This window comes from Xyrauchen texanus, chromosome 49 (genome assembly GCF_025860055.1).
Source record: "Xyrauchen texanus isolate HMW12.3.18 chromosome 49, RBS_HiC_50CHRs, whole genome shotgun sequence".
In the NCBI taxonomy this organism is placed as follows: domain Eukaryota; kingdom Metazoa; phylum Chordata; class Actinopteri; order Cypriniformes; family Catostomidae; genus Xyrauchen; species Xyrauchen texanus.
This window is the reverse complement of record NC_068324.1, coordinates 23196659-23221437: the sequence shown is the minus strand read 5'-3', so window position 1 is coordinate 23221437 and position 24779 is coordinate 23196659. Positions and strand designations below refer to the sequence as shown.

General features: G+C 37.9%; 1 protein-coding gene across 2 annotated transcripts; it reads right to left on the bottom strand.

The window, feature by feature from the left end:
* Positions 1-5673: 5673 nt before the first annotated feature.
* slc17a6a (solute carrier family 17 member 6a) lies at positions 5674-24218 on the bottom strand. Of its 2 annotated transcripts, XM_052123146.1 has the most exons (12): positions 23735-24218; positions 21874-22129; positions 21573-21691; positions 18894-19008; positions 17186-17273; positions 17013-17099; positions 13312-13454; positions 12997-13146; positions 10380-10512; positions 10166-10276; positions 9897-10024; positions 5674-9112 (listed from the first exon to the last, which is right to left on the bottom strand). In XM_052123146.1, the coding sequence occupies exons 1-12, from the start codon at positions 23818-23820 to the stop codon at positions 8765-8767; spliced, it is 1764 nt and encodes a 587-aa protein (XP_051979106.1). In that variant the 5' UTR covers positions 23821-24218; the 3' UTR covers positions 5674-8764. The 2 variants fall into 2 exon arrangements, with proteins under 2 accessions (XP_051979106.1, XP_051979108.1); XM_052123148.1 differs by lacking the exon at positions 17013-17099.
* Between the last annotated feature and the right edge of the window lie 561 nt (positions 24219-24779).

The window sequence follows — 24779 nt, the reverse complement described above, 5'->3', positions numbered from 1 at the left end:
TCTGCCACCCGAAACACCAAGAGGTGGCAGGAATGGAGAGGCTTCGCAGGGGGTACTGGGAGGGGTGAAGTGGAGCATGCACCCCATCCCGAGGGGAGCTACCCCCTAAATCTAGGCGCAAGACCATCAGGGTTTTCTCTTTTTAGACATGATGGTCCTGATGTCTTGCTTCGGGGGCTGCCAAGGGCGACGAGACTGTCCCCAATCCCTGGGAGGAGGAGCACGACTTGCCGTGCTTTGCTTTTGAGCCTCCCTTCTAATGGGTCTGGGGGGCCGAAGGACCCGCCCCCTGAGTGAGGTGAGGGAGGAACTGCCCAAAGGCTTCCTCATGGCTTTTCGCCTCTTGGAACCTGGAGATAACAATGGTCATGGCGTCTCCGAATAGGCCGGTGGGCGAAACCGGGGCATCAAGGAGGAAAACTTTGTCCTTGATGCCCAAAAGTTTGAGCCAAAGGTGCCTCTCCACAGTGACCAAGGCAGACATAGACCGGCCAATAGCATGGGCTGTTTGCTTGGTCGCATGGAGAGAAAGATCTGTGGCTCGGCGAAGCTCAGAAAAAGCTCGCTCTTCGAGGGTGGCACCCACACTCAGGTCGTCCAGCAGGTCAGCCTGGTACGCCTGTAATACAGCCATAGTGTGCAGAGCAGCACCAGCCTGACCTGCTGCTTGATAAGCCCTTCCCACTAAAGTGGAAGTTGTTCTACAAGGCTTTGAGGGGAGAGAGGGTTTTTTGAGTGACGATGCAGAGCCCGGCGAGAGATAACCCGCAAGTGTCTCTTCGACCGCCGGTATCACTGAATATCCCCGTGCCTCAGCACCCACGATGGTCGAATATAATGACATCGAGGGTACGTGAACACGGGAAGAATAGGGGTTCCACCATGAGTGAGAAAGCTCTTCATGGAGGTTATCAAAGAAGGGAAGGGACTGATGAGGCATTCCCTTCCCCAGATTACTAGATAAAAATCTATCCCCTAACTTGGAGGGTTTGGGGGTCTCTTTTTGGCGTGGCCAGTCCAACTGGAGTCTGGCCACCGCACGAGTAACCACATCGAGCAATTTCTCCACTGATTTTTTTATCGCGGACGGAAAGCTCGGAGGCGGGTAGAGATTCGAGGTCCCCCTCATGAACCGAAGAGGCGCCGGAACGTGCTTCAAGATCATGGGAAGGACCAGCTGGGTTTGGGGAGAGAGCGAAAGAAAGGGACAAACCCGTCTCTTGCTCCTCAGCCAAATCCATGCGAGAGCCCCACGAACTAAGCGTGGGTGCTGACTCCCTGAGGCATGTGAGGCGAGTGTGAAGCACTTTGCCCGAAAGCAGATCGCAGTGCTCGCACCCGCCCCGCTGCTGTGCAAGTGTCCTCTTCGGCTATAGAGCGAGAACAGGGGAACACGCATCGTTTGCCCTGTCTTTCAGTCATTCTCTTTATCTATAAATATATATATATATATAATATTTTCTGGATAGCAGAGGAAAGAAAGTTTTGACAGGCTTGTGAAACACACACACACATAATCGCTCTGAAAAAAGAGGATCTGACGACACTCTGGTGACGCATCCATTTATAGCCTGGCTACAGGTGCATCTAATGATTTCATCAGCCAAGGCTATAAATTCCGGTCAATGTTCATTGACGTGCTACACACATATTCACAGCTCGGTCACAACTAGGATTGTTCCCTAAGCGCTTTTCAGTGCAGCATCCTAGTGAAGCTTTTTGTAAAGGGAACATATATTTTAACATTAGATGTTAAATTTCAATTTTAAATTGACTATTGTTTTTTTATTGAATTGTTCTAGAAAATATACAGTATTTAACTCAATTACATCTGAAGTAACTGTATTAAAAAGTAATTTAAATACAGTAATTGTCACATTCTCTGTTGTCTTTTGTTTGTGTACTTTTATTTTGAAATTCTAGTTAAGTTCCTGTTTCCCAGTCATGTGGTGTCCTGTTTTCCCTCCGTGTTCATGTGTCTTGCTTTCATTGGTTCATTGTTTGATTACTTTGTTATCAGTTCTAGTTTGTCAGTGGTTTTAGTTCATTGCCTTGTTATCTTGTTTAGAGTTCTGTTTTTCATTGGCTTATGTTTCCCCATGTCCATGTGGAATGTTTTAAGCCCTCATGTTTGCCATTGTCTCTTGTCTAGTATTGATGTTAGCTTGTGTAACATAGGTCTAGTATTGATGTTAGCTTGTGTAACATAGGTCTAGTATTGATGTTAGCTTGTGTAACATAGGTCTAGTGAGGATGTTAGTTTGTGCAAAATAGCTCTAGTCATGTCTAGTTCATAGTCTAGTTCCTGTTTCAAGTTTTTGTCTAGTTTAGTCCACGTGTTTAGTTCATGTTCATGGGTATAGATAGGGTTTCTTGAATTATCATCTTTTTGGTAATAAATCTGCACTTGGTCCTACACATCGTCTTCGCCATTTGTCAGCTACACAGCGTTACAGTAATACATTACTTAGTAATGCATTATACCCAATACTGTTGGTTACATTATATTTTGTATTCTCTCCAACCTGATCAACTTAATTAAATATATAACATCCATCCTTCCCCAATTTTGGCTTTTAGCAGGTGAGGAAGCTTTTCAAACAGAGAGATGCATAAGTGAGAGGATATAGCACAGGGAGTGACAGTGTTACTCACTAGGACAGTATATTCTGAGTAAATGGTCTGAACGGTCTCGTAATTTAGCCTGTGAACTTGACACCGAACTGATGCGGAGTGTGAGAAGTGAAAAAAGTTCTGCAAAAATGCCAATTGAAGATTGCAATGTATGTATTTAGAACTATATCAGATGTTATTAATACAATGGGAACTCTTTCGGGGGCATTTTCTGCCCCCATATTTTTGTTTTTTTTATTTCCAACCCTGGGTGGAACATAGGAGAGATGGAGATGAGAGATGTTTGTCTTTCTTCACAGTGCAGCTGGTACACAAAGCATTTTTGCTATTCTTATCAAATGTGATGCATTTTGACTTATGATGGAGCGCCAAGATATGAATGTCATCAGAACTATAGATTGCTCCAACGTAACGCACCTGCAATGTTAACAGCTTTGTTAATTATAAACAGAAGCAATAGTTTTATCATGTCGCCTGCTAACGGAGACGCAGTATAACGTCATAGTTACTGTTGTAACCTCTGTTACCTGATGGTGGGAACAAGATGCCTGTCTGGAAGCCCAAGAAAATGGCGTCGACGACCCAGTGGGCAGCCTCAGTTTGGAGACAGCACTCCCTTTCTGCTCTCCACCGAAGCAGACAACGAGCTTCTCAGAACATCTAAAGCTCTGCGTGCGGTCCAAATAGATACGCAAAGCACATACCGGACACAGCAACGAAGGCTGGGTCTGCCTCCTCCCGGGGCAGCTTGCTTGCAGGCTCATGACCTGGTCCCTGAAGGGGGTTGTAGGAACCTTGGGCACGTAGCCCAGTTGCAGTCTTAGGATGACACGAGTATCTGCTGGACTGAACTCCAGGCAAGTGTCGCTGACAGAGAACGCTTGCAGGTCCCCAACCCTCTTGATGGAAGCTAGTGCTATCAGGAGGGCCATCTTCAAGGGGAGGGCCTTGAGCTCAACTGAGTCAAGCGGCTTGAAGGGGGGACCACTGAGAGATCCCAGGAGGGGAACAGGCTTGGCCGGATAGGATTCAGCCTCTGGGCGCCTCTAAGGACCCTGATAATCAAGTCGTGCTTACCCAAGGATGTCTGACTCTGCTATGTATCGCTGTGCCAGCCAGACTTCACTTCAGCCTATGTACTACAGTGACTTTACAGAAGATGAATTGATCCAAACTCCAAGATATGGGATTCTTCATGTGCCACTATCTGAATCTTGGGCTCAGGGTGTACTTCATTAAAATTAGCAGCCATACGCTTTCAACTGGACTTTAAAACTCTCTCTCAGACAAGACAATACATAGACAATAACTTAATTGCCAAAAAAGGCTTCATCAGCCAAATATCAAAGGACAATGCATCTACATGCGTATCTACAGTTAATTTGGGATTACTTCAAAGACTTTGTCACAAAAATTACAGTTCATACTAAATCATTTTGTTTAAACATTGGCCGCTAACAGTTACTTTGTTTACTAATTTAAACCATAACTTTTTCTACATATAAATAACTAATGTTGGCATTATATTCATGTTGAGTAGGGTACTGGCCCTCAAAGTAAGCATTGATTCTCCCAAGGTTATTTTTTCCATTAACCAACATCTTATAGAGTTTTTTTTCCCTGCCAATGTCGCCTATGGCTGGCTCACTAAGGTCTAAATACAAATATTATTCATTATTATGGCACAATCAACAATCACATTTTTAGCAAATAGCACAATGATGACTAAGACATTATTTTCTGTTATAGCATAATTTCTTGTACTGCTATGAAATGTTGGATTTGTTGTGAAAAGCACTATACAAATAAAAAAAAACTTGACTTGAAGTCTAGTATTGGTCTGAGTCTTTGGGAATCTGATATTGGTCTGGGTCTAGGGGGCCTGGTATTGGTATGGATTTTATGATCTCAAAAATTGGTCTGGCTTTCTGAGGACCTGTGGATCTGGTATTGGTCTAAATCTAAGGAAGTCTGTTTTTGCAATTGGTCTCAGGGGGATCTGGTATTGGTCTAGGTCTTAGGATATCCTTTATTGGTCTGGGTCTAGGGGGTTTGTTGTTGGTCTGTGTCTTTGGGAGTTTGATATTGGTATGGTGTAGGGGACTGGTATTGCAATGGATCTTAGGAGGTCAGGTATATATCATGGTGTTAGGGGTTCTGGTGTTGTCTGGGTCTTAGGAGGTTCTCTATCTGTCTGGATCTTGGGAGCTCTGGTATTGAACTGGTTCTCATGGAGTTAAGTATTGATCTGGGTTTTTGGGAGTCTGATATTGGTCTAGGTCTAGGCATCTGATATTGCTATGGATCTTAGGAGGTGAGATATTGTTATAGATCTCAAGTAATATGGTATTGGTCTAGATATCAGGAGGTCTGGTATTGATCTGGGTCTTAGGGGTTCTGATGTTGGTCTGAGTCTTAGGAGCTCTTGTTTTGGTCTAGTTCTTGTGGGGTTTTTAATTGCTCTGGGTTTTTTTTAGTCTGGTATTGGTCTGGGCCTAGGGTGTCTAGGATTGGTATGGATCTTAGGGGGTCTAATACTTGTGCTTGTCCCAGGGGCTCTGGTATTGGTCTAGATTTTAGAAGGTATGTTATTGCTCTGTGTCTCAGGGGGGTCTGGTATTGATCTGGGTCTCAGAGGGTCTGGTATTTGTGTGTGTTTTAGGAGGTCTGATATTGTTCTGGGTCTCAGGGGTTCTGTAGTTCTGGTTTTGTTCTGGGTGTTTGGGAGTCTAGTATTTTTCCAAGCTCACATGCCTTATAACTTAAGACCAGCATTATCAGCAGTCTGATGTTAGGCTTTTTAATGGTATTGATTGGTGATTCGTTACCATCCAATTTGCTGGTGGTAATTTGTCCTCTTTAGAAGGTCATTAACTTTAATGTTATCCACCAGTGTACTGAGTCAAATCTATTGACTCTGACTACATATGAAGCTTTAAAAAGAATGTTGTCTGAACAGTAAGAAATAAAGTTTAGAGAAGACTTTCCTTTATTTCAGAGACAAAGAATGTCTGAAAGATCAAGTAGTCTTGGAAATACACAACAGGGACACAAAAATTTCAAATCAATACCCAGGATTGTTTTAATGAATATATCATGCTAAAATAATCATCACACTCTTTAAAGAACATACAACTTTTATCTTTTCAAAAACAGAAAAATGCCTCTAAATATTTGGTCCACCAGTCTGAAAATCATAGTCTTTTTATTATTATAAAAAATGACAGTGAGCAATTCATACAGTATTATACTTATGACATCAAGAAATCGCTCTGTTTGACACAACAATAGAATATAACAATCACTTGTGCACTTTAATCTCAGGTAATAGGCCATCAATAGGGCTTCAATCTGTGATACATTCATCAGATAATGCATAAAACAAGAAAACATCTATACATCCAGTTGAGTTTTGTAACAACTTTTTCCAGTTTCTGAACATGTCCATGTATCTATGAAGAACAAACATTAGACTTGATTTTAAGCTAAATTTGAAGTTTCAATCAGACTTTTGCAAACATTCTGACAAAATTTGAATGATTCAGATGTTGATTATAGCAAAACAGTAGATGTTACCATTAAATTATTGCAGTACATGTTTGTAATAAGTTTTTTTTTTTTGGTTTGTTGCAGGAACTGTTTAAGACTTTGACAAATCGTCTTAGATAAGTGCTGGTTAACTAAAAACAACATGCTGGTTTGTGTAAGGAATGAATCAGTATAAGGGTAAATAACACAATAAGCATGTCCAAGTCTCACCCCAAATTCAAAAGAAAAATGAAAAGCAATAAGAAAGTATATTTTGTTTAAAGTAAAATTGTCTCAATTTGATCAATGTGGCATGAGTAGTTTTTACTTTATTACAGTATACATACTGTTATACAATGCCTTTTTCAGTATAATTAAATTAAAAAGGCATTACAAAAAAAAAAAACAATAAAAATGTATTAAAATTATTTTCTTCCCATTACAGTAATTAGAATGCAACTTTTTGCATTACGGTAAAAATGGCTTTATGTTCTTTAACCAAAATGAGTTTCACCATCAAATCAAATTGCTTTTTATGTTTTTTTTAAACATTTGGATGTTTTACTTGATATTTTTTTTATTTAATTATATTCAATTGTGCTTCTTATTACTGTAAAACAGTACTTATTTTAACGCATTACAGTAAGAAATTACTGCAATAAGTGTTTTCAGCATAATTCAAGACAAAAAATGGAAGACAAAAAATACAACCATGATGTATACATAAGTAACAATTTAAATAACATCATCATTTTGGTCTCAGTTACAGTAAAAAGAATGAGACTTTTTTTAATTATGTAATGAGAAATACAATTATTAGAATCCTAATAATCATGCTTTTTTTATCCACAATAAGTTACATTACCATTATTCTTCAGATTGCAGAGATGGGAATGAGACCTTTTATTGGTTTTGGTTACTGTAATGCAAATTATGAAAGTATTATAAAATGTTCTTAACGCTTTCAGAAATAGTTGTATGATATTATGTATATAGCCAAGATTTGGAATCGATAGTCCCAAAAGTACATTTTACAATGAAATCAAAATAACTTATTTTATTTTTTGTCATGGCACCTACAATGAGAGGGCATACCATGCCAGACAGAGTGCCCACTCTATTAGAATTTTATTAATGCAAAACAACATTTCTAATTTTTTTCTTTTGATTTTGAGGTGAAACATGACCCATGCATTTCCTTGACAGGTTGTGTGAGATTCACCCATTTACAATTTCAAACACATTATATTAATTTTGCATGGCAACAGTTACAGTGATCAACAAATTCTTACACAGGATTTGACCATATGAAATGCTCTCTTTGATATCACAATATACGTCCCAAAACGGACTTCCACACTGACAGTCGTGGATAAAAATGGCCCAATAAGAACAATAAGCACAGCAATCACTGACTGTCTCACAGAAACGATAAAACTATGTAAAACACATACTTAGGATAGAGACAACTTTTTTTTTCATGGAATAACAGGTCAGTGCATTCAAGGTATATTAGAAAATATCAGGTTTGTCATTATATGCTGCGGAAATGAAACGTTTAAATGAAGATCAGCTTAATACCACTGAAAATACAGAACTGTGTTGCCAAGCAATAAAGTAACACACACTTGAATATACTGTCGCTGTAAATAGTTGAATACAATTTGTTTTGTGCCACAGTTTATACAAGATTGCTCTTTAAAAAATATCAAGTGTACTTTTAGTACATTTAAATGTTCATCAATATATTTCACACTTATTTGAACACACATCAGTTTTCAGATATATCAGATATATTATGTTTGTGCTATTTTATATTCTCTCTGAACCATGTACAATTGTTCTATTTCCTCTGTTTTCTAGGTTTAGGTTCAATATAAAGGACCGGTTAATAATATAGACCTGTTAATATTAATGTACATAATGTTAAACAGCACTCTTTGTAGCTTTTAAGTTTATATAATATAGATACATAACCCACATTTTGCATATTTTCTTTAAGGTCAATGGCAAGAGCTCTGAAAACCAGAGGAGCAAAAAAACGTCCATGTGAAACACTTGTTTCTTTTGAACAAAACTACAATTTAACCTACTCTTATCTAACCTAGTCTTACTCTAATAGGTTTTGACTTGTTAAAACTCAAAAACTACTCATCTACTAAATTTACGCAGTAGACAACACTAAACTAAAGCAAAACTGGTCTAAGCTTGAAAATACGCCAAGACATGTGCCTTGAATACAGATATGTGTGCGTTATTAAATATTTTCAGTTGATTAAATGCTGTAAACCACAGTAATATTTGAACATAAATATCTTTACTTTTTAAAGAAATATTTATGTAGTCTTTAAACAGATTTAGCCTTATAAATTATTACTATACTTCTGAAAATGATTTCTTTATAATTAGCAATATTTTCTTGTTGTAATGTTGCTCTCTGAATTCACAATTTTCTCTAAATATCTTCTCCATTCAAAGATGTCTCTCACTCCCACAGTTATTTTTATATGGTATAGCAACATTACCACTGTTCTTGCTCAATATCTCTACTATATTTTTTTTAATATATATTTCATATGATGAATCATTCTGAATGGTTTATCTACGAGTACCGGTCTCCTGTATATGAATGCTCGGCTTCCTCCTGGACATATTCTTCGGTTTTCTCCCAGGTTTTCACCCATCCTCCGTTCAGCTGTGTTGTGGCCCCATATGTTTTGGCGGGACCCGCAATAGTGCTCTGGCCTCCAAAAAGAGTGTGACTCAATGAGATGTCACCGGTCTCCTCCGCTAACTCGTCTTCATCGACAAAGCCACACTTCTCCTCGCTGGTCTCCTCTGGATCAGCCCACGGCTGCTTCTCTCCAGATGCAAAAATCCCGTAGAACACCACACCACCGTAATGCACCAGTGAGGCGATCAGGAACACATTCTGCCACTCCCCACGGGTCTAAAATTACATAAAGGACCATTTAAAAATACAATCTTAGAATTTCTATGTAATCCTACCAGTGTGGCAGTTCAGACGTGAAACGTCCACTGTGTGACTCTAAGAGTGTATTATATGTTCTCTTAAACAGATGAGGGTTTTTGTGGTTAATAATCTATGCAGTTTGAAATCGACAAAACTGACTTCCCAACCATTAATCGTTAACCTAAACTTAACTGATTGTGTCAGAAAAGAAAAAGTGAGACGAAAAACACAATTGCTAAAGCAACCATGTCATTCTGTGGTGCTTCTTTGACACTTTAAGCTCACGTATCGACTTGCATGCTCTTAAGGACTCGTGCCCCGTCCTTTACATCACAAGTGCAATGCTCTATCCGTTGATCTGCTGCGCAATTTGATCACACTTGAACAAGCTTATATATGTAGTTATGTAATGCAAATGTTAAAATCTATCATGTAACAAGTCATGCGGTAGCATTTTGTGAGGAACAAGGCGAAAAGTGTTTACTGACTGACGTTTTACTCATGATTTGTGTTAAAGTAAATAAAAGACATTGTTGACTTCTAGTCATCATTTCACCAAGAAACTGTCTAAAAACCATGTAAAGATAATTTTGCAAAATTGTCATTTTAATTACATGATTATATAAGACCAAATCCTATAAGACAACATATTTCAGAAATAGTTGTATGATATTATGAATATAGCCAAGATTTGGAATCGATAGTCCCAAAACTACATTTTACAATGAAATCAAAATAAATTAATGATTCCATATCTCACCTTATTTTTTGTCATGGCACCTACAATGAGAGGGCATACCATGCCAGACAAAGTGCCCACTCCATTAGAAATGCCCATGAGTATACTGGCATACCTTGGTGCAATATCCAGGTGGTTGACATTAAAACCTTAAAGAGGGATAAATATAAAAGTAGAAATTCTGAAATGTTGGGAGACTTAAGAAATCAAAAGCGATTTCAAAATTGTAGAGATTTGAAAGGACAATACTGTAGTTATATAAAGACTATCAGCATTGTGTTGCCACTCACCTGATATGGCAAAGCCGCTAAACCCAACCGCTAGCACCAGAAAAGAGATGGCCACCCCTTTACTCTGTGAGAAACCAACCACCAACAGAAGAGTGGCTTCCATCCCAAACCCTAAAATATGTGTATAAGTTTAATGTAATATCAACAAAACAATTGCTATAGTCTTACCTTAAAGAAATTAAGACTAATACAAAAGAAATTTAATCACTCTCACCTCCGCAGTTCATGATTTTCCTGACGTTGGTGGTGGACAAGATGTTTTTACTACGGAGGAAGTCAGCCAATTGACCACCAATTGGCACAATAATGGTCATGACCAGATGGGGTAGAGCAGAAAGCATACCAACCTGACAACACATACATACAACCCATAAGTGCTCATGATATCACCTTAAAGGGTGAGTATACTTAAAGCTGAAGTATTTCTGAAGTATCATTCCTGTGACATACCAAACACCAAACCACCACCAAACGGAATTGCAAAAATAATCAATGATTTCAAAACAAAGCCTTCTGAATACACCCCCTGTCTGCTGTTGGTCAAATAATGAGATAGTACTACCCCCAACTCATGCCATTGAGAAAATACCAAACAGAGAAATATCAATATTGCCACAGAGGCACGGTGCTTGCAGTTTTCCAGAAAATGTACACCCATTGCTTAATTACCTGTAGTTGTCTCTGCATAGTAAAGGTATAGTTCACTCAAAAATGAAAATTCTCCCATCAGTTACTTACTTACTCCCATCCCAGATGTATATGTCTTTGTTTCATCTACTGAACTCTAATGAAGATTTTTAGAAGAATTTCTCAGCTCTTTTGGTCCAAACAATGCAAGTGAATGGGTGTCTGATCTGCTCTGGTCTCCTTGGTTTCATGGCCGTTTGCCTGATCCGCTCTGGTCTTCTTGGTCCCCATTGCCATATACCTAATCTGTTCTGGTGTTCTGGTTCTCTTGGCCATCTGCCTGATCTGCTCTTGTCCCCTTGGTCTCATGGCCATTTGCCTGATCCGCTCTGGTCTTTTTGGTCTCCTGGCCATCTGCCTGATCTGTTCTGGTCTTCTGGATCTCCTCGCCATCCGCATGACCTGCTCTGGTATCCCTGGTCTCGTGGCCGTCCACCCGGTCTGCTCTGGTTTACTTGTTTCTCTGGTCATCTACCTGATCTGCCCTGGTGTCTTTGGACCCCGTCTGCCTCCTTGCTTCAAGGGGGGGGGGGCTTTGTGGGGCTGTAGATTTATGATGTATTGTCCGGTTCCGGTCCGCTTGGCAGCGAAGTGTCCATCGGTTGAGCCCTATGGAAACACTCTTTTTGAAGGGCCCTTCAAAGCAGCTATATATGAGCCCTTTGGTTTGGAACTACCCTTCAACATGGCGGCAACAATCATTCCCATTTCAAAGTGTTTTTCGGAGGCGGCTGTATCCCGTTTGGAAGGCAGTGATTTTTGATCTGTTTCTCACCCACACCTATCGTATCACTTCTGAAGACATGGATTTAAACACGGGAGTCATATTACTTTTATGCTATCTGTATGTGCTTAATTGGACCATAAAAATGTTGGCATCAATTCACTTACATTGTGAGGACCTAAAGAGCTGAAATATTTGTGTTCATTTGTGTTCTGCAGAACAAAAAAGTCTGGGATGGCATGAGAGGGTGAGTAAATGATGTGAGAATTGTAATTTTTGGGTCTTTTAAGTAGACTTTAAAAGTCTAAGTAGACTTTACTTGATTTTATACAATTAAAATGTACTTAGAAAAACTATGTGCAAAAACTAGAGAAATAAAAATATAAACATTTTCAGTGATATTTAAAGGAACATTATGTCTTTCAGGCAGTAGAATTGTCAACTTCTATCAAAGAACACAATGTAAATCACTAAAATGCCATTTAGCATGCTAAATAACAACATACACTTGTGCCTGGAGAATCAAATATACAAAGTTGTAAAAGTTGAAATCCTGAGCTAGACTTATCTGATAAAACACTGATCTCCATACCCTCCAATCTGCCATGCTGCATGTGAGGTAGATATGAGCAGCCGATTGAAAGCAGAGGTTCAATTACACCTGTCAGCCTTACAGGATTTATATCACTCTCTCTTCTCAGAGACTGAAGATCAATAACAGTGTCAGCTTTTATTTATGTACAGCACACGTTTCTGAATGCCCAAAACACAATCCAATCCGGGCGACTCAGTCCATGAGCAGTGACAGTGGTGAATGAGAGGTCAAACACAGCAGAAAGCAGTGATTCGTACTGAAGCCTGATTGTGTCTGAGAACAATTCAAACAGGAAATGCACTATTATAGACTTGATCCATATAAACACATAGCCAGGCTTTAAAAAAAGTGTCTGTGTCTTTATGAAAGGAATGTTCCAGTTTAAATACAAGTTCAGCTTTATGGACAGCATCTGTGGCATGCTGTTGATTAGCACAGAAAACAACTTTGACTAGTCTCATATTAGAGCTTAAATGAAACAAGGATTATATTTAACAAGAGCTCAAATCGTGAGGAATCTAATTTTCCTTGCTCTTGAGATATTGTACACTGAAAACATATATACCTTTAAAACTCAAAACTTCCTCCTCAGTCCAAAAAGAGCATTTATTGAAACCTTCTTTACTTCTTAACTCTGTGATATCACAAAGTTGAATGCATTGTTAACATGTTACCAATCACATTTACTAATAATAATGTTTAGAAAAGTCAATCAAATCTTGTGCTGTTGCCGGCTGTGTGTGTAGCATCTGCAACTCCGCATCGGTTTGTCTTTAAAGGTTTATACGTTTTGATCTCCTAAATGAGTTTAAGTTGTTCTCGTACCTTACTGATTTCAAAGCCAAACACTTCCTCAAAGTATGCAGGCTGACTGATGAGCAGCAGATAGAAGGTCCAGCTCCTGCAGAAATTAGCCACAATGATTGCATAGACTGGCATAGAGGTGAAGAACTTTCTCCAGGGCGTCTTGAATTTCTGCAGGAATAAATAAAAACATGCTAATCTTTCCATGACAAGAGTCTATGTTTTTACTCTAAATACTGCAGACATTTCCCAGTGCCCACAGAGAACCTGTTACCTACTGCTTGATGTTCTCTGCTTAAATTTCATCAACAAACACCGCACAGCGGTCATACATACCTCAGCTGCCCCAAGTAGTTTGGCACTTTCTCCAATACTCTCTTCTATGTAAATTCTCTCTTCATCTGTAATGGTTGGATGATCTGCTGGACTCTCATACGACACCAGAATCCAAAACATGTACCAAATGATCCCGAAACAACCTAAAGACCAATGTATCGAGAGTCAGGGAGTAGTCAAGGGTAGTTTTTTAATTTTGTTTTCATTCAATCGCTTCAATTTTTTTTCATTCATTCTTTCTTCCTTTGAACAGAAAAGGTGATTTTTTTAAAGAATATTCACACAAGACTTGGTGTGTCAAAAAATGTGGGCTGCAGCAGGTTTAATATCAATGACGTCAAAAACCATTGATTTTTTTGCACAATACATTTTGAACAGGCATGCACACAAATTCGATTTTAAAGCTTGTAAATATTGATATCGTAAATATTCATCAAATAACAAATTAAATTTCACTTTTTCTGCAAACAAATATTGAGAAATATAAAATGCTTTCATGGTGCTTTTTTATCACTTGAAGCTATCCCCATTAGAGGTCTGCTAGTGGCCATTTTTTTGGGCTACCCTTTGAATATACATATACTATATATATATTATATCTCTGTATATATACACAGTACATACATACATATATACACATAAGTTTGCTGCCATTGAAAATTTAGCAAATTTGTAGGAAGTAGTTGCTTATGATGATGTTTACAAAACGTCGTAGAGGTACGCCAAAATCGTACAAACATCTTTATACATTTTTAAAATATGAGCAATCAAACTTATTTCCTGTCAAAATGCATATATTTCCTTCTTTGGAAAGAACAACACAATATATAACAATAATGCTTCATTAACATTTTCCAAATTCCACAGTACAAAGACAGATATTCACTAAAATAGCACCAACTATAGTAACATTAAACCATTTATTTTATTATTGAAATAATTTAATTGACCAAAGTCTAAGTGAGATGTTGACTGATTGACAGAACTGCTATTCATTACAATGCACATTAAATCTCTTAATCCCTTATCCTCCACAATATTTCTCGTCAATTGCAGCGCAGTGCATCTGTCGCATTACACAGTGCATGCCACTTTCGTGTCTTCTGCAGCTTTCTCATATTTAACGGCTATCTGGTGGACGTGCTTAGAAGCTTTTATAATTTCATATTCTGGGAAGTTATTACTTTACCCCCTGCATAATATCATTAACGAGATATCTATGTTGTTAAAGCAACGTGGTGCATCATACTATGATGGTTACGCAATGAAATACGTTGTTGTACAAGAAATGCACTCCAGTCAAATTTGAAGCAAGAACCTGAACTTAACCAGAAATCACTCACTCAAAAACAGCAATAAACTGTTTTATTAAATGCATGTAAACGTGGTCAAACTGTTGAAAGAATGGAAGGTATAGAAGCAAGAGCAAAGTGAAATGATGTCCACACAGCAAACTATCCAGGCATTATGCTTGCAAAGAACAAGCATTTGGTCTGTCAGATGTGAACAACAACTGTAGATTGTTTGTTTGCTGTGCTTTTTGCTGTGACACTGGACCAGTGGTTGTTGTTAGCCAGGTGGTTGTGCTGTACTTCACTGACATTTAAGGTAAATCTTTGTCTATTAGTGAGCTTTTTAGGACAGTTTCATGCTTTTGACACTTTTTGAATTTGAGTTGCTAATTTATGGGCTGGAATCAGCTGTACAGCAGTTCATACTTAAGAAGTGAGATAACTTTAGCCCTTGAGTGTAGCCCTCTTCATGCTAGGACCTATCTCGGGTAAATACCTGCGAGACTCCACAGAGCAAGGACACCGACAAGGAGCTAGCCACTATGCTAAGTTTTGCCCCTTCTCTCGTTTTCTAATACTTATTCTTTATTCTACTCGTAATATGTGTTTTCAGTACATTCCTGTTGTTTCATGTAGGCAAAAATCTTCACGCACACGCTGAAGACTTCGCACTCCCGAGCACCTTAGTTCACTTAGCACTGCCTCTCCACAGCCCCTCTCCATCAATGTTGGACTGTGGATCTGCCAATCAGCTGTCAACAAAGATGACTTCATTCCAGCCTTTGCCAATCAGTTGAAACTCAATGTTTTGGCTCTGACTGAGACACTGCAACTCCCTCAGCTCTCTCAACTGACTTCACTATCACCCACACTTTCACTTTCAAATCCACTTTTTGGTCATCTATCGGCCCCCAGGTCAAATAGGCAACTTTGTTAAAGAGCTAGATATATTGCTGTCCACATTCCCTGAGGATGGCACTCTGCTGTTGGAACCAAGCTGAGGGCTGCTAGAGTTTCTGCTGCTAAAATGTATTATTTCTAGAACAAGATCAGTAACACTATTTTCAACTTTCTCATCTATATCCTCCTCCACCACCACATCCAACTACTTCTCTGAGTGCTGATGACTTTGCTACAGTTTTTACTGAGAAGGTAGTGGGCATCAGTAGACAGTTCTCTACACCTAACTCCCGCAGCTACTCTCTTCCAACATCCCATCCTCTGTTTTCCTCTTTCTCTCCTCTCCGAGACTGAGGTCTCCAAAGTGCTTCTTTCTAACCATCCTACCACCAGTCCACTTGAACCTATCCCCTCCCATCTTATGCAAGCTGCCTCTCCATCGATCTTAACTGCACTCACACACATTATCAACACATCTCTCACAACTGGAAACCTTCCCATTACATTCAAGCAGGCTTGAGTAACCCCACTGCTTAAAAAAACAACTCATAACCCCACAGTAGTCGACAACTACAGACTGATCTCTCTCCTACCATTCCTGTCTAAAACTCTTGAGGGGGTCATATTCAACCAGTTGTCTTCTTTTCTCTCACAGAAGAACCTACCCATCTGGCTTCAAAAAAGGACACTCAACAGAGACTGCCCTCTTGTCAATAGCTGAAACCCTGCGGCTGGCGAGAGCTAACTCCAAATCATCCGTCCTCGTCCTCCTTGACTTGTCTGCTGACTTTGACACAGTGAACCACAAGATCCTCCTGTCCACCCTCTCTGACTTGGTCATCACAGGGACTGCGCTTGGATGGTTTGAGACATATCTCACTGGCGGATCCTTCAAGGTCTCCTGGAGAAGACACACCAACTGACCACTGGGGATCTTCAAGGATCAGTGCTTGAACCCCTCCTCTTCTCAATGTACACAACATCACTCAGACTGGTCATTGAGGCGCATGGCTTTTCCTACTACTGCTACACAGATGATACACAGCTCTACCTCGTATGATCAGCTTAATTTCACTGCACACATCTCATCAACTGCTGGGTCTTGCAGATTCGCAACAATTTAAAGAAGAATTAATGTAAGTGCTTTTATAAAAATATAAGCTTCACATTTCTGCCTTTAAACCCTCCAAAAACTGGCCCCTACTTCCTTTGTAAGTGCCTCACTGCAACCTCCATTTTTGCATTTTTTTAAAGAAAAGAGTCAAAAAAGTTATTTTTTGATAATCAACATTATGCCATGAATGCTGTTGATTGAGCTAAACTTGTACTGAACCCAGAACATTCCTCTAGTCAAAGCAGTTCATACATTCTACTAAATCTGTCTTGTGTATTTACGAAAGAATTTCGTATGTTTTTTTTTTGGAACGAAATGATGGTGAGTAAATTTTCAGTAACATTTTCTATAATATCAGGTACATATCCATATAATGAATCAATTACAAAACATACCATAGATATAGAAGACAGAAGACCAGCCTGAGTATTGCACTAATATTCCAGCCAATGGCATGGCAACCACAGCACCAGCATATGAACCTGTAACGGTTTAATGGTTAAACCTTTAATGGTTTTTAGAGGCAATCCGAGTAATTCTGTGTTATGTGTAATAAACTGAGATTTACCACAAAAAGCGGTGGTTGCTAAGCGACTTCTCTCCAGGGGTGGAGCCCACTTGCTCCAAATCCCATGGCATGCTGGATAGGTCACACCCTGAACACACATATAGCCATTACAAACCATATCCTCAATCAAAAATATTGTGAAATTGTTTATTGGTCAATCAATATGGGTTTTTCAATGACAGACTATGAAACTTTTGATTTTGGTTCCCCAATCTTATGTATTTGGTAATATTCTTGACAAATAATAATAATAATAACTATTGTTATTATTATTCATATTACTATTAAAATAAATAAGGTTTGCTTTTGAACATTTAAGAAATAGCTTATAAAGGGGCCAAAAACAAGAGACAAATCGAGCCTGAGTTGTTTAACAAATTAACATTAACATGTACTATTGCATTTTAAACCAGGATTAATGATCCATGCAGACTTCTGTAAACTCGAGCAGACCCGTTCTGATTCACCACAAACACAATAATGCCACTTGTTAAATCTTCATTAGTAGCTAATTGTCACACAATCAGTCACTGATAGACACAAATTGCTGGAGCCAGTGAAGAAGAGCTTATGTCAATACACACAACACAAGTGGCTGCGGTTACAATAAAACCTCAAATGGTTTGTAATTCATCTACAATGTAGATTCTACAGTAAACACTCTCTTGTCTTAAACAATTGCACAGGATAGCAGACATCAGCATCAAGAAGTCAAAGCGGGCAGCTGCAAATACTCATTCAATGTTTATCATTTTGAGTATGTTTGAGGAAGTGATGATGTCACGCCCACATTCCCGCTTTCAAGCGTTTGTTTCTTGTCACTCCTGTGCTTTCAGTATGTTAGCGTTGCTGTTTCAGACTGGTTTTAGGGACCTGGTTTATCTATCCTGGTACCTTAGCAAGTAACATCTGTTTTTTTAATGTCAAATGAGACAGACTGAAAGATTACACTGGTTCTAATAGGAGTATATGTTATGTTCGGAATAGTATACAAACAAAGAGAATGTATTCTGTATACAATAAGCACATTTTATGCATTAATGGAATACCCGGATGACTGCTTTTGCCATAATATGCAGTATACAACAGAGAACACTGAAGATTGTGTCTCACAATGCACAAACTCAACTTGACTTTCCATATCCGTAATCTATGCCCCTACTTACCACAATGCACTTACAATGGTGATCTATGGGGCAAGTGTACCAAAAAGTTTATGATTTCGGTGGTGTGGATTTTTCACTATGGAATCAACTCTGTGTAAACTGCCCAACACTAGTATCTCTGCACATATTGAGCAAAAGTGGTCCTGACTAAGAGAACACTAAGCTAAGAGCTTTACATGGTCATGACAGGAGTAGAAATATTGGATTTAACTTTGCACTGATAAGTTTGGTAAGCAATTTTATTACACTAGTCTTATTTTAATAAATGTAATGTTTAAGTCTTGTGGCTACACTTTCAAAACAGTGTTTATTTATCTTTAGTTTATTGTACATTTATCGCAGTGCAATGTCTTGACTCATATTGCATTACTGTAAACTCTTGTAAAAATGTTTTGCTTGTTTATAGAAACTGAGGAATGAGTCGAAATGATTGTCTGTGGTAACCAACATTATGCCACAAATGGAGGTCTTTAATTGTATTGAACCCAGAATATTCATTTAACAACTGGTACACAGGGGGATTAGTAATTGAATTGACTTACTTCAACAAGGCCCTGCAGAATTCTCACGAAGATGACACAGCCGTAGTGTGCACGTGCAGCAGACGGGATGAACATGTTGAGTGTTGATGTAAGAAAGATAGCAGCACCAAACACCCTGCAAATCAAAGTATGGAGAAACAGTATTGACCAATAGTTTCTGATTGTTTGATACATGAAAAGATCTATTGGCCAGCATTGTTTAAATGTCTTACTGTAGGCAAATCTTTAAAGCACCTCTGGATTCAGGAGAAAATAAAAAATTATCTTGATTGTTAAGAAACTTTATGAAGGCAAAATAGCACCCAAATGTGTCACTGTCTATCAGCAAAATGATTCTTGGCATGCTCAAAGGCAGACAAACACATATTTTATTAATCTTGTGTAGAATCTGATTTACATAGGCTACAAAACTCTTTATGTTTTCATGTTCATTCAAATTCATGTTAGTGAGACGTGAATTTCAACATTCAATGCTATGACGTGCAGACAACTAAATCTAAAAACTACATTAACTTCTTCAAATGTGGTCTGTCTGAATCAGCATAAAATGAATATGTCACAAAACATATTTTCATTAAAGGGATAGTACACCCAAAAAGGAAAATTCTTTCATCATGTATTCACCCTCATGCCATCCAAGATATGCATGACTTTCTTTATTCAGCAGAACACAAATGAAGATTTTTAGAAGAATATCTCAGCTCTGTAGGTCAATACAATACAAGTGAATGGTGATCGGCACTTTAAAGCTCCAAAAAGCACAGACAATCTTATTAAAAATAATCCAGACCCAGTGACTCCAGTGATTAAATTAATGCGTTTTAAAGTGATACAATCGCTTTGGGTGAGAAACAGATCAATATTTAAATCCTTTTCACTATAATTGTTTAGTTCCGGTCACTCTCCAATGTGCGTCCATCAGGGGAATATGTTGCATGTTGGCATGTTCACGCGTGAACTGATGGAATACAACAGGAAGTGCAGCTTGATTTGTTTACAAGAGAATGCTGTTCATAAGCTTCAGTGGTTTTTGCTTTCATTTCATAAGCGCTTTTGGAGCTTTAAAGTGCCGATCACCAGCCACTTGCATTGTATGGACCTACAGAGCTGAAATATTCCTCTAAAAATCTTTATTTGTGTTCTGAAGAAGAAAGTAAGTCATACACATCTGAGATTTCATGAGGGTGAGTAAATGATGAGATCATTTTCATTTTTGGTTGAACTATTCCTTTAAAACTGAAGTGAGTATTCCTGTGGCAGATGTGTATGACTTTCCTTCTTCTGCAGAGCACAAATAAAGATTTTTAGAAGAGTATATAAGCAAAGTAGAAAATCACCTAAAGGAAATATAAATTAATCATGAGACTGCAGTGGTTTATTCCATATCTTCAGAAAGAAGATATGATAATTGTAGGTGAGAAACAGACAAAAATGTAAGTCCTTTCTTTAATCTTTCTCCACTGTCACTTCTTTTTTACGTCAAATGCGGTACCTGCTTAGTTTCACTTTCACATCTGAAGATATGGATTAAAACACTGTTTTATGGATTACTTTTATGTTTCCATTATATGATTTTTGGAGCTACAAAAATCTGATCACATTCACTTGTATTGTATGGACCTACAGAGCTGAAATATTCTTCTACAAATATTTGTTTGTGTTCTGCTGAAGAAAGAAAGTCATACACACCTGGCCCTGGGATGACATGAGGGTGAATAAATTATGAGATAATTTTCATTTTTGGGAACTGTATACCTCTAAATTCCAGGCACCTTTCTGCAAACATATGTAATATGTTTGCAGATAATCAATAATCAGTCTATAAACTTGTTTAGATCCATTGTATGTTCTTTGTAACTTCTTATTAGGCTGTCATACACACACACACACAAACACTTGCAAGTTTTTCAGAAAGTTAATTTATGGTTATATAAAAATAAAACCCAAAAGAACGTTAGAACATTACGAGTTGATTCCTTAAAATAAACCAAATAGGAACCACACACTAACGTTAGAGGAACGTTCTGTCTTTACTGGGAAGGATTTTGACATCAAAATAATGGCACACATCAGCTTTAAACATCATTTATTTTTATAAAAATGTGCATTTGCCCATTATTTAAGAATATAGGCTTCAATTGCTTCTATTTTTTTAATTATTATTGATTAGAATAATAAGAGGGACATGTTATGGCTCATTTCATAATTATAATAATAATAATAATAATTTGTCATTGTAAATAGATGTATATGCTTTTCTTGTTTGTGGAAGGAGATTGTATAGGTTTTAAAGTCGAAATCATGTCTTTTCTGTTCTTTGTTTGGTTTCCATGACCCTTGAATGCAGACGAACAGACGACACGCTTTTCTCTAGAGACCTCATTAACGAGCAGACGAGCTCACGTGCCCCACCGACAACCCGGTGTCTTTCTCCTCAAGACCAACACTGCTTTAACAAAACAACCTTTGATCGAAATGGGCTGTTATTTTTAGATATATAGTGGGTGCATATATTGAATGATTGAATAAATTAATTAATAAATAGCCCACATAAATTGAATGTAATTTAATTGACATCATTTAAATAATACATTTATTAAATATTATTATTATTATTATTATTATTATTATAATGTGAATCACATTTTATTTTATCTATAGAGACGTGCTGTGAATTACCTGTTGGCAGCCAGTCGTGAGGATATATAACCTCCTGGAATCTGTGTCACTATATAACCCCAGAAAAACGAGCCGTGGATCATTCCCACCGTCTCAGGGTCCCAGTTAAATTTAGCTTTCTTGAAAATAAATAAATAGAAAAAAAGGAAACACACTATAATACAATAGTTTCAAACAATTGTTTAACTTAAAGGAATCGTTAAAAGTAAGCAATCAGAGAGTGAAGAAGCTCTGATTGACAGGGGAACACGAGGGAGGTGCCTTCACTCTGAGAGGAGGGGTGTGTGTGTGTCTCTCACACCTCTTTTATGATGATCTTGCCTCCTCTGTGAATGGTGCTGTTGTTGACCATGCCGACGATCGCGACTCCGAGGTTACAGCGGATCCCGAACGATATACAGAAGCCGAGGCCGCTCATGATGGCGATGATATACCGGCGCGGGAGCCCGAAGCACGTGCAGTCGCACAGAGGCGGTTTTTTCTCCTGGATCTGCGCGGGCCGCCCATCTTCCGTCAACTCGATAACCTCACCCGTATTCTGCTTCTTCTCCATCACCCTGTAAAGATACAGCAGCTCTCAATTTCTATCTAGTGAACGATGTTTGATCCTCCATTATGGGAACTCTAATTGTAGCTAGAAGTAGTAGTTATTAGTTTTGGTTATGAAAACTATAGCCTACAACTTAAAAATACAAAAATAAAACTTCAGAGAACGTTTCCACGTCCGTATTACGTTAATAGGCTACGCATAAACGTCCCTTTAACGTTTTGGGAACTAGATTTGTTTTTTTTTTTTTTTACATAAATAGACCAAACGGTAACCTAACGTTAGGGAAACGTTTTGTGTTCGCCAATTGTGTGTTGAGAGAGTGAGTTATTTTTTTCTTTCACATTATTAACCCACTCTATGAAGAGGTGTTTTATTATATTTAATAATGAAATCCATCAACCATTCAGCTCTAGAAGAGGACAGGCAGAGTTTCTATCCAGCATTATATCTCATCTGTCAAATCACGACTTGACAAACTGAGTTACTTGCACCGCATTGCAGCATTTCTATCTCTTCATCGAAATAGTGCGTACACGCAGACGTGAACACATCTCGAGCCAGTATAGGATTTTTATTTATGTATTTATTGCGTTGGACTCATCTTTTTTGATTACATGAACAGTTGCTTATTCCATAATAAAACATTAAAACAATTAAGTCATATAGACTAAAGTGTAGGCCTACGCATTATCACAATAATTCTGGGACACATCCTATAGGCTATTGACTATTATAAAAGCTATATCCGATCACAGTAAAACATTTCCCGAACCTCTCAAAACTGGACGTTTCATAATCTGTGACCCAAAATGCAAAATAGATTTTTTTAGAATATAGGCCTATGTATTTAGTCAATTTCAACGAATTATTCAATAAATCGTCTGCATGAAAATAATTTTTTTTTTATATATATATATATATATATATATATAAATTTCCCCATTTAGATTAATCCGACAAATTATTTGTCGGATTAATCTAAATGGGGAAATAGTGGCGAAAAAACTTGAATTATAAAATATACAAATATAAATTGTGTAGGCCTAACATTGAAATCGTTTAAGTTTATAGTTATTTTTAGTGAAGATAGGCAAAAAATAAAAATAAAAGACAAAATTTGTTTAATAATATTAACAAAAATGTATGCAATTATAATAATAATTTAATTAAATGTATATATTATCAGCTGGTCGTGTCACGACTTTCCTTTCATGAATTATTAATTGAGTTAGTGCCGCTGTGGGCAGAGAGGAATGATCCTCGGAGAAATTCATTCATCTCCAGATGAGTGATGAAAGATCGCATCTCGATCTTAACGCATTCAAACATTTCTCGTGTGCATTCTCGGAACGAAAAATACTGAAAAGAACATAGGCTAATATATATTAACATTGATCCATTAATTTTATATTATGCATCCTTATGTAGATATTTCAGAAAAAAACAAGAGGGGTCCTTTATATTGACTTCGAAATAATAAACGAATAATTAATATTTACCTATGTCAATATATATATATATATATATATATATAGGCCTGGGTTTTTTTTCCCGTTTTTTTTTCTGTCTGTAGGATTTTTTTTAATGGAAAGGGGTTGATTGGGTAGCCTACCTGTGCATGTGTCCGAGGGTTTTCCCCGCCAGATTCATCAATCTCTCCTTCCCGGGGGCCAAAACTCGATCCTTCATCGTATCCATCTCTAAAAACGATATTCCACTCGATACTAGTGAGAATTTTCAATTTGAAAGGACTGCAGGATGTTTCCCCATATTCCCTTATAGTGGAATCCTGCGCTGTATTATTAGACTCAGTGAGAAAAAAAACGGGTTTCTGTGTTTTAATCCTTGAATATAATCAGTTAAATAAAATCTGTTTTCACAGTCACTGAAATGTCCTTTGAATCTCCCTTTCCTTCGACTTCTGTAAGTCCTCGCTTTTCCATGTTTTCGATATATGTTTTCCCCACTAACGAAGCAAATACAGAAAAACCTCTCAGAATTCCACGTGAAAAAAACCCAAACCAGGAAAATGGAAGGTAATTAAAAAAGAAAAATACAAGAAACCGAAATGTGGAGAGGTGGAACACAGCACTAAGTGCGGGAGATCATTCAGAGGGAACGCGCGTGTCCGCCCAGCTGTTCCATGAACCCGCAGCGCGCTCCACACCTGCGCGCGCTTCCCAATCACTCGATAACAAGCATATGGACTGATAAAAAGGCACGCATCTAGCACAAACATAATTAGCAGTCATTTATATCAGTCTTATAATAGTATCATGTAGTGGATTTTCAGACGTACCTTCATGGAATCAGTTTTCACTGAGCATTAGAAAATGGGACAAGACAAAATAAAGGACTGCTGTTGGAGTAAGTTGTTTTCTTTCATTCAAGAGTAAATCAGGATAGGTCGTATGTGATTTTAGTCGTTTAAGGGGAAAATGGTCGGGCTTGGAAAAGAGAGATGACTGAGAAATATATATAATAATAGAGCACAAGTGGGCGCTGTAAGACAGGACAGCACATCTTATAATATAAGGTCATCTCAGCCGACAGAATCACATCCTGTCTATGACATTAATTCATTTAATAGAAGATTCGAAAACCTGACATTTGCAGCTTATCATTTATCTTAAAGCTCTTCTATTATTTAATATGTA